At 47.7% G+C, this 10,620-nt stretch overlaps 1 protein-coding gene across 4 annotated transcripts in view; it reads right to left on the bottom strand.

Moving 5' to 3' along the window:
* SLC36A2 (solute carrier family 36 member 2) overlaps positions 1 to 10,620 on the bottom strand; it is a 32,137-nt gene that overhangs the window by 1,713 nt on the left and 19,804 nt on the right. For 3 of the 4 annotated variants that reach the window (XR_006701071.1, XR_006701081.1, XR_006701082.1), the window contains 4 exons: positions 9,975 to 10,141; positions 7,811 to 7,980; positions 3,309 to 4,616; positions 2,855 to 3,021 (listed from right to left, as the gene is read on the bottom strand). Coding sequence is in view for 1 of the 4 variants with exons in the window: in XM_045436872.1 (XP_045292828.1) it covers positions 4,345 to 4,616; positions 7,811 to 7,980; positions 9,975 to 10,141 (609 nt within the window). In the remaining 3 variants the exon portion in view is untranslated. Of the gene's footprint in view, positions 1 to 2,854; positions 3,022 to 3,245; positions 4,617 to 7,810; positions 7,981 to 9,974; positions 10,142 to 10,620 lie in introns of those variants that run through there. The other variant, XM_045436872.1, reaches the window with a different exon arrangement.

Raw genomic sequence — 10,620 nt, 5'->3', positions numbered from 1 at the left:
GCAGAGAGAGAGGGAGACAGAGGATCCGAAGTGGGTTCTGCGCTGACAGCAGAGAGCCCGATGCAGGGCTCGACCTCACAAGCCGTGAGATCGTGACCTGAGCTGAAGTTGTGCTCACCCAGCTGAGCCACCCAGGCACCCCAGTCTGTGTACTTTTAAAAGGCAAAGCCTAGAGGATGTGCTGATGGGTGTGAAGAAGGGGTATAGAAGGGTATAGAAGGAGGGGAAGGGTCAAGAGGACCTCACGAATTTTGACACAACAGGAAGGAAGGAGTTGGGGCACGCAAGCCTTGTCTCGAAGACGCACTTGCGGGCACGCCGTATCTGGCTTGTTCATTCGCGATGGTCTAGACAGGCTATGTATGAAGATCATGGCGGCCAGGTGCTGCCCATGGCAACTGGGTATGGCCGCAAAATCGACTCTTAGGGCTTCTCCCTTCCTCTGAATGTTGAATGAGACTTCTCCCTCCTCTGATGCGCTAAAGGCTTGTTCTCGCATGGAGAATTCTCTTCCCCTACAGCATGTATTCGCTGCTTTAATACTTCTTAGGGTATGCCTACCCTGTCAGGCACTGCAAGCTAGCAAGGAGCACTTTCAAGGGGTCTGCGCTTCAGTGGAAAGTAGGGAGATGACACGGAACCAGAAAACTAGACAGTGAGAGGTTATAACAAAAGCCATGCTCATTTTAAAGCAAGCAAAACACAACTCAAAACTACCAAAAGAAGACAGAATCACCGCCACCATCCAGGGAAGACAACTGTGAACACGTGGATGTGCTTCGTTCACGCACACGTGAGCACTTGCACACAGCTCGCCACCAACTTAATGCGTAATAAAAAAAAAACCCCTGTGATACACGTAACATCGAATTGACCCTCTTAACCATTTTTTTTTTTAAATTTTTTTTTCAACGTTTATTTATTTTTGGGACAGAGAGAGACAGAGCATGAACGAGGGAGGGGCAGAGAGAGAGGGAGACACAGAATCGGAAACAGGCTCCAGGCTCTGAGCCATCAGCCCAGAGCCTGACGTGGGGCTCGAACTCACAGACCGCAAGATCGTGACCTGGCTGAAGTCGGACGCTTAACCGACTGCGCCACCCAGGCGCCCCCTCTTAACCATTTTTAAGTGTGCAGTTCAGTAATGCTAAATGATCCCAGCCTTGTGCAACTGATCTCCAACCCTCTTTTCTTCTTGCAGAACGGAACGTCTGTACCCATTCAATAGCCGCCTGTTCCACCCACCAGCCCACCCCCGCCCTTCTGGGTTTTTATGAGTCTGACTACTCCCGGTACCTCATAAAACTGACACAATGCATCATTTGTCTTTTGGTGACTGGCTTGTTTCACTGGACACATTTTTGCTTTCTTTCATTTTGACCACCACCATTTGCGCCCTCTCTTGGGCCCTACAAAGGTGTTGTGCACAACTGTGTGAGTCCTAAACCCAACTGTCACCGCATGCTTGATCACCTACAACTCACTTCATATCTCTAAGCCTGTTTCCTTACCCGAAAATAGGGACAATGACAGTACATATCTCACAGGGTGGTTGTAAGGATTAGGGAGATAATCCCATGTAAAACACAGTAAGCGCTCAGTGAGGGAAGGAAGAAAGGGTTTTCCATGATTCTTGATTCAAGCACAAGCTCTGAAACTTAAAAGAATCAGTTGGGATGAGGAGAGGGTGGAGAGCCTGTGTGTGTGTGTGTGTGTGTGTGTGTGTGTGCAAACCAGTACCAACAAACAAACAAAAAAAACCCTTAATATCCTCACACTCAGACACAGTTCTAATACTTGGTATTTTTTTAGTGTTGCCGACAATGACTAACGAGTCTCACTAGCTTACTTTGATCAGTTACATCTATGTTACTAAATTTTTTTTTCTTTAAAAACATTTTTTTTAACATTTATTTTTGAGAGACAGAGACAGAGCATGAGCAGGGGAGGGGCAGAGAGAGGAAGACACAGAATCTGGAAGTAGGCTCCAGGCACCGAGCTGTCAGCACCGAGCCTGACGTGAGGCTGGAACTCATGAATCGCAAGATCATGACCTAGGTTGAAGTTGGACACTTAACCGACCGAGCCACCCAGGCGCCCCTAAAAATTTTTTTTCTTTGCAAAGTTGAGCTTTAGCCAGATTAGCCTAAGTGATAAGATTAGCCTGAGCATCTTACACTGTAGGGGTTTGTGCCTGGACAAGGAGTGTGACAGTTTTTTAATAACAGGACAATCTTAAACTTAGCAAGGTTGGTTGGGGTGATGGTGGAATATGGTGGGAGAGGCGAGCTCAGAGAGAGGAAGAACGCTTTGCCACAGCTCTGAGCCAGTCAGTGGGAGAACTTTGGGTCTGCTGATGAAACAGAGAAGTACAGGGTGGAAGTGATGAGCCAGCTCCCTGGCCAGGTAGGTTTTGTACCATTGCATAGGCTAAGGGTGTGCTGCCTCCCAACAGGAACTCTGCAGACAGACTATGGGATGTGGGTGTGGCCTGCTGGCCCTCCTCCCACCTGAGCAAGGCTAGCGCTCATGAAGTACCTTCCTGAAGTCTAGCAGATAGAAAGTAACACACAAAAGGAGCAGACCAGGATTTAGGAATTAGGGCAGACACTCCCCCAATATCTTCCCTAGGCCATATAGGGAGGATCACGGTTGAAAAGAAGCAAGAAAGGGCCTTTCAAACACCGTCTTAAAACGAAGACTGAAACAAGCATGGGTCATTCCCATAAATTACAGGAAGTCCAATGGGAAACTCTCTCCCTTGGGACTATAGACCTGCTTCTAATATCTACTCAGTTATTTGGGGGCACTTTCCCAGTTTTAGTAATTTTAGGGATGGAGGAGCAAACGCTACCTGGAAGGTTGAGCTGGTGTTTCAGGTTGGCTGGCTCTTGCTGTCAGCCGAGCGCAGACATGAGAAAAGGCCCAGGACTGTCAAGGAAGCAGGTCGGAGTGGAAGGAGGGAAAGGTTCAGTGTCAGGAGACCCAAGTTTTACTCAAAATCCAGTTTGATGGCATCACCTGTGGAAAGCCATACTTTGTCCTCAAGAGCAGTTAGTGTCCCTCTGCCCTTATAAGGACCCGTTATGGTATCGACTTAGGTGATTACCTATAATTCTTCCCCCCTTGCCTCCCCCCGGGTGAATAGTAAACTAGCTTTTTTGAGGGCAGGGATGCTTTCTCACTCATTGGTATATCTCCTTTAGAGTATCAGTTAACTTTTGCTGCATAAAAACTCCCACTTCTTATGGCTTAAAACCACATTTATTATTTCTCACAATTCTGTGGATCATCTGGGCAATTCTTACGACTTGGGTCAGCTTGACTGGAGCTGGATGTAGTCTAGGAGGCTTCCCTCATGTGTCAGAAGTTGGCAGGCTGGTTGATCTGAGGGATGGGCTCAACTGGGATGATTCGTTTCTGTGCAACATGGCTTCTCATCCTCCAGTAGGCTAGCTCAGGCTTCTTCCACTGGGGGATCTTCACCCCATAGCGTAGGGAGAAATGAAAGTCCTGATGCACAAGCCATCACCAAATCTCTGCTTGCGTCGCATTTACTGATGTTCAACGGGCCCAAATAAGTCACAAGGGCAAGACCAGATTCAAGGAGTAGAGACATGGATTTCACCTCTTGATGGGAGGAGCTGCAAAGTCACATTGTCAAGAGGACTCTGTGGCCATTTTTGCAACCTACTATAAGAACCTTGAACTATGCTTGACACACCGTAGGGAGAATGCTTGTTGCAAGAGTTAAGAGGTAAATAATGCCAAATACTGTAATGGCATTATCCACTCCCCTACCCCGTGCCATTGGCACATCAACTTCCCCATGCCATTGGCACATTGGCACATCAACGTTGGACCTCTTTGCCCTACCCATTTTGACACAGGAGCCATGCATACCTTGTTGGATTATAGGTTCTTTCCCCTAGTCTTTGCTCATTGAACAGATCTGGAAAAGGGGAAACCCTTGGTCTACCAGATCAGGGTCAGCCTTAGCCAGCTGCACGTCCTTCTGCCAGTTGCTGTCACTTGGTTTCCCCCTGGTGGCTTCTTCATGCCTAGCACCACTCAAGGCGACGTGAATTGCCCAAAAGTTGAATGGAATCAAGAGCCTTCCATGGGAGAGCTCTCGACTTAATGGAAAGCTAGAGATGGAAAGAAAAGGAATAACAAAACCAAATTTTTAAATTACCATCTAGACCCTGTAGCCAGTGAGTCTTTGCTTGTTTCACCATGACTTGGCCCAGAACAAGGATAAAGCAGTAAAATAAAGATAGTGCATATAAAAGATATCCACATCAGTAAAAGTCAGGCGCTGGTGGGTACGGGACAGTGCCATGCTCACTGAATAAAAACGGTAGCGTTGGAAAAGGTGAGAGGGCCTCCCGAGAGGATCAGCTCGTCCAGGGCCTGGTAGGTTCCTGCCACAAAGCCTGCAAAGCCCAGGATGCTGATCAGGGCGTCCTTGGCGATGGTGAGGGGGCTCATGCCCTCCGAGTAGTAGGTGGTGATCTCCAGGAGGGGCGGGATGATGAGGGCCAGGGCGCTGCTGCTCACGGACCCCACCAGGGAGAGGACCAGGTCCAGGCGGGGGACGAGGATGGCCAAGGTGCCTGCAGGAGATGATATGCGATGCATGGATTTTTGGGACTTAGCCAAGTTTTTCAAGTTTGGTTTTAAAATCCTTTTCTTAAAACACAAACCAGTTGTTTCTCACATTTAATTGCATAAGTAAAACATCGAAAGTCCTGTAATACTCTGATCATATTCACTAGAGGTTACACATTAAAAATCTGGCGTGTCTCAGGGCCCCCGGGTGGCTCAGTCGCCTAAGTGTCTGACTCTTGACCTCGGCTCAGGTCATGATCTCCCGGTTTGTGGGTTCAGGCCCCACGTCAGGTTCTGCAGAGCCTGCTGGGGATTTCCCTCTCACACACACAAAATAAATAAACTTAAAAAAATTTGGTGTGTTTTTAATGATTTTTCTAAAATATGCGTTCATATTTATTGGGAAGAGAAATCTTCCCTCTGCCTACTTAGGCCGGGTGGGGGCAAGGGGAGGCAGAGGCTGGGGATGAACTGACAATGGATTAACCGGACAAAAGACAGTATTTAGGGTTAGGAAACCTTCAGATGAGTTGGCTCCTCCCAGAAAAGCCAAAGATAGGGGTCCACATGCCTGTCTCATAGGATGAAAGGAGTGGGCAGAAAGAGCATCTATGTAAGAAAAAGTGGAAGTCGTAACTGGTTCCTATCATTTATTTAAGGAATTTGTCTGTGATGATGGTTAGTCTTTTTTTCTGGTTGAAAACCTTCCAGAGAGGGGATCTATAGAGGCTGTACTTCTTCTGGGATCCCTCTTAATTCAGCAATGGACGTTTAGGCAAGGGTTTATTTTTCCCTTCCCTGTGGCTGCTGTTTGTTCAAATTTAGTTTAAAATAATTTTTATGCCACCGAGGCACACTTTGAATCCTCCATTATTCAACAATGATTAAGCTCTTACTCAATAAATAATATTAAGTATCAGTGCTGGGAACTGTCCCATCTGTTTGGGACGCATCAATGTACAAAAAGACAGAAATTAAACACACACACACCTTGGGAGGGGGGGATGGGCTAAGTGGGTAAGGGGCACTAAGGAATCTACTCCTGAAATCATTGTTGCACTAGATGCTAACTAACTTGGAAGCAAACTTAAAAAATAAATTAAATTAAAAGAACTTTTTAGAGCTAACATTTTAATATTTAACACAACTATAAGCACCTCTTACTTGCAAACAATTAGAATGTGGAATTATTTATAGGGGAAAGGGGTCTTCAGCTGGAACAAGATTGCAGGGGCTCATTAAAAGAGTATCTTCTCCAGGTTTTACATCCATGTCACAAAATATCTAACAAACACTAGAAGCTAAGGATTTTGAACTTATCCATTTTTTAGTAGGATATCTTACAGGTGTGGGCTTCTGCATTCCTTGTTTGACCTGTTGGCAGATTTTCACCAAGAAAGCCCAAAAGCCTCCCCCGGGCCTGCTGTGGAGGAGTGTGGTGTATCAGAACCGCAACAGGTCTGGAAGGCAGGGCTCTGGCTTCCCCTTGTGTGGCCTTGGGGAAGTCCCTAACCTCCTTCTCAGCCTGTTGCCTCCTCTGCAGAATGGGGATAAATGCTATCTATCTTTGTAGGTAGCATGGCGCACACTGCAGGCGGTGTTAAAGTTTTAAACTGGTTTATGTCCCTAGATAACAGAGTTAATTGATGTAAAGCCCTTAGAAAAGTTATCTTTATTGTTACTTCAATTTGTTTCCTCATTTGTGCTGATTGAGGCAATGCATTCAGAAGCTGGAGGCCTCAGGAACTCCTATCTTCGAGGACAAAGTCCTTGATCTCTAAGGTTCCAAATGGTAGTGTCCCTGCTTCCTGGGGTAAACTGGGGACAGATCACTTTAAAGAAAGAAAACCAGTGTCCATTGAATTGCATAGGTTGGTCTAGTACAGCAAGAAGCAAGAATCTCCCTGAGAAGGAGTCTTAGAATCACAATTAAAGGGAACCTTAGAGCGGTGCCTGGGTGGCTCAGTCGGCTAAGCGTCCCACTTCCGCTCAGGTCATGATCTCACGGTTCGTGGGTTCAAGCCCTGCATTGGGCTCTGTGCTGACATCTCAGAGCCTGGAGCCTGCTTCGGATTCTGTGTCTCCCTCCCTCTCTGCCCCTCCCCTGCTTGTGCGCGCGCGCGCTCTCTCTCTCAAAAATAAAACGTTAAAGGAGACTTAGGGATAGCTGGGGAATACCACACTCCACACAGAAATCTCTGTCATCTCCTTCGCCCCTGCTAAAACACCTGCACAGATGGGGTGCCCTGGATCATGGGGCCTGGAGCATGAGGAGGGCTGCCAGGGGGTGACCGCGGCCAGCTGAAGCCCAGGGGGCAAGTCCAGCTCACTGCTGCCAGTGGGAACGTGAGCCTAGGCTTGCCAAATCATTTTGTTTCCTCCCCCCACCCCAATGTTAGAAGTCTGGATGTATATCAGATCTCAGACATTTTAAACGTTGGCTGACATTTGTACAACACTCAGGATCAAACAACACACCTCTGCTGTCCGATTAGACTCACTGGCCACAAACCTCTGTCTTGGAGGGTGTTGGCTCTGGACTCAGATGATGTGGGTTCAAATCCAAGTTCTGGCACCTCCTGGCCAATTATTTACTGCTCCCTGCTTCAGTTTTCTCCTTTGTAAAGTGAAGTGTATCATAGTCCTACCTCATTAGGGTTCCTGCGGGGCTGAATAAAATACTATGAAATACGGCCTATGGGGTGCCTGGGTGGCTTAGTCGGTTGAGTGTCCAACTTCGGCTCAGGTCATGACCTCACGGTCTATGAGTTTGAGCCCTGCGCCGGGCTCTGTGCTGACAGCTCGGATCCTGCAGCCTGCTTTGGATTCTGTGTCTCCCTCTCTCTCTGCCCCTCCCCCACTCATGCTCGCTCTCTCTCTCTGTCAAAAATAAATAAACATTAAAAAAAAGAGCACAGTGGCTGGTACACAGTAGGTATTTAATATCAGTTCTTATGATGATGATTACTGTTCAACAAGCTGTGTCACTCCCTCAGGCTGGACACCTGCGAATCTAACTAGGTACCTGTAAGAATTAGGTTGTCCCTGAGGCTTACATGAGTTGCTACTTGTAAAGCATGGTCCTTGAAATACAATTAGTGCTCAAACAATGCTGGTTATCATGATTATCCTTTACCAGCTGGCTGATTCCTGATAGCCCTCTGGGAAAGAGCACCATTTTGCTGTGCCTTGTACTCACATGTCAGGCAGACCATGGCGAGGCGGATGGACAGGTCCAGAGGCAGTGCCCAGCGCTTTGACACCTGCGAGGTGGCAAAGGGGATGATGATTTCTGCAGGGACGTAGAACTGTAGGGCGTAAGTGCACAGGATACCCACGATGTACAAGAGCTTGACCGACTGGTAGAGCCTGCGGGACAAAGCAGAGCAATGCTCCCTGAGGCCACGGTGCTCTGATGCCTGGGCCCTAGGAACATTAACCTCTGACCTTGGGATAGTCCCCAGGGCTGCAGTTTCCTTGTCAACATGATGGGCAGGGGGCTTCTTGGAGCTAAGAGGGAGTCACAGCAGAGCATGCAGTGAAAACTAAAGAATAAAGTATCACGAATTCGAATGGAAACAGGTCATCTCCAAATAGAATCTTGAGCATGGTTACATGTAACACCTTCACAAGCCACTATCACTTGATGGTCAAGTTTAGGTTTTAGGAACTACAGGCTCAGGCCAGGTACCCCGTGCAGGGAGACAGAAGTGTTAAGTGGTGAAGACCAAAAACCCTGGGTCTAAAATACTCTCGTCCCTTGTGATCTAATGTCAGTCCTTAGCAATGCTCTGGATTCCCCCAGAGCTCTTGGCACATAACAGGCCCTCAACAAATGCTTCTAGTGGGTTGAGAGAACTGCAGAGTCCCGAACCCTTGCAGGAAGACGCGGTCTACAAACAGGGTTGTGTGCAGGCTGGGGGTGAAAGTAACCCTTGTAGGCCTTGGACTGAGGCAGAGACAGTGTGTCGGGTTTTACCAAAGGCTGTTTTGACCTATGGAGATAGGACTTTTTCCTTTAGTCCACTAATGTGGTAGCTCATCTCACATACTTAAGAAATGAGTGTGTGTGTGTGTGTGTGTGTGTGTGTGTGTGTGTGTGTGTTGGGAGCCATTCCTTAGACTAACTTCCACATTTCTGAGTTTCTTGTTCTCACTAGTCCTTCTGCCTGAAACACCACTTTACTCCATTTCCACCTGTCCAAATCCCATTGATTTTTTTGAAATTCCCATCTTTTGAGATGTACTGCACGCCAGATATTTTTAGACATGCCCAACTTAATCCCCAGGGAAACTCTGCATTATCGATGAAGAAATTGAGGGTCAGAAAGGTTGAGGAAACCACCCATGACCACAAGCTAGAAGGTGGCGCAACAGAGACTTGGGCCCATGAGTGACAGAGTCATCCTTGTCTGGACAGAGCTGCCTTGTTGGACAAAAAGATTCCCGTTCTGATGGATTTCTTTCCTCAAAGGTTCCCAAAGCCTCTTTGCTGCTCTGGAGGGCTCCTTTTTCTGTTCCATTTGTGTCTGTACACTACCTATCCCTCCCCCATCCTCGCTGGATCACGAGCTGGGGCAGGTAGCGAAGTTCAAGATCTTAGCCTACTCAGTCGGTGCCTCCCAGCTCCCTTGTGCCTAGACTGGCGTCTCCACGTAATTGGCATGCAGGAAATGCTTGATGCATGACATTATCAACTTGAGAAAGGGGCCCCATTTAGGTAAATGAAGCCTCCAAGTGACCCTTAAAAAGACAAGCCCCCTGTCATTAATGGCCTGCCTGGGTGTGGGAGACAGTGCCACACAACGCGATATGGGTTCATGTGTCTATTTAAATCCTGGCTAAGTCTGGGTCAGCTAACCGTTGCATGAATTGGTTGCATTTGAACATAAAATGTTCACAGTGGTCGTCCCAAATTGGTCCTTGCTTCACTACTTTTTTCTCCTACTCTGACTGGGAGGATGTATACCCTTGGCTGTGGCAAGGAAGGCTTGGTAGCATAGGCCTTAGGAAGTGTCGCTGGAAATGAGTGTTGCTACCCAACGACTCCTTTCTCTGCCTCTTATTCTCCCCGAGGGCCCCTCCCTTCTCTCCTTGGGTGACCAAGGACTGTCACTTCTCTCTCTTCCTAAATCCTGTCCTCCATACTAAAGCTATCAAGGCCTCACTCAACACGGGAGGCCGTTGTTCAAAGAGGAGCTCCCTGGACAGAGAAACCAGAGCCCAGGGTGCCAACGACAGTTCTGCTTCTCGCTGTGGAGGCCCTGTAGGCCTCAGTTGCCATCTGTGGAAGGCAGGAGGAAGTAACTCACACATTTCTACCCAGCCCCACGTCCCCCACACCTGAGGGCCTGTGAAGTTACCAGCAGTTGGGTAGGTTAAGGGTTATGCTGGCCTTGATGTCGTTTCCAAACCGCAGGTAGCCCAGGGCCCCGATGCCAATGTACAGGGCAGTGATGATAGACATTCCCAAAGACAGGATGGCTGGGAAGCGGCGGGCATCCTTCATCTTGTTTTCCAGGGGAAGAACCTACAGAAGCATCATAGCATAAAAAGAGAGAAGAAGGAGAAAGAGGAACATGAACATAAAGAAGAAAGGCATGACACTTCTGAGTATATCCCAACATACCGGAAGCAAGGGCTGGAACTGATATTCATAGCAGCATTATTTCCAAAGCCAAAAGACAGTAGCAACCCAAGGGTCCAGTGATGGATGAATGGATAAACAAAGACGGTATATATGTACGACGAATATCATTCAGCCTTAAAACAAAAGGAAATTCTGACACATGCCTTAATATGGATGAACCCTGAGGTCATTATTCCGAGTGAAATAAGCCGGTCATAAAATGGCACATACTGTGTGACTCCGTTTACATGAGGTGCCTGAAGTAGTTAAATTCAGAGAGTCAGAAAGTAGCATGCTGGGTTCATGGAGGGGGGAATGAGTGGTTATTGCTCAATGGGTACAGAGTTTCGGTTCTGCAAGAAGAAAAGAATTCTGGGGAC

This window comes from Leopardus geoffroyi, chromosome A1, assembly GCF_018350155.1.
Source record: "Leopardus geoffroyi isolate Oge1 chromosome A1, O.geoffroyi_Oge1_pat1.0, whole genome shotgun sequence".
Lineage (NCBI taxonomy): Eukaryota > Metazoa > Chordata > Mammalia > Carnivora > Felidae > Leopardus > Leopardus geoffroyi.
The sequence above is the reverse complement of the archived record's forward strand: the minus strand, read 5'-3'. Positions and strand labels throughout refer to the sequence as shown.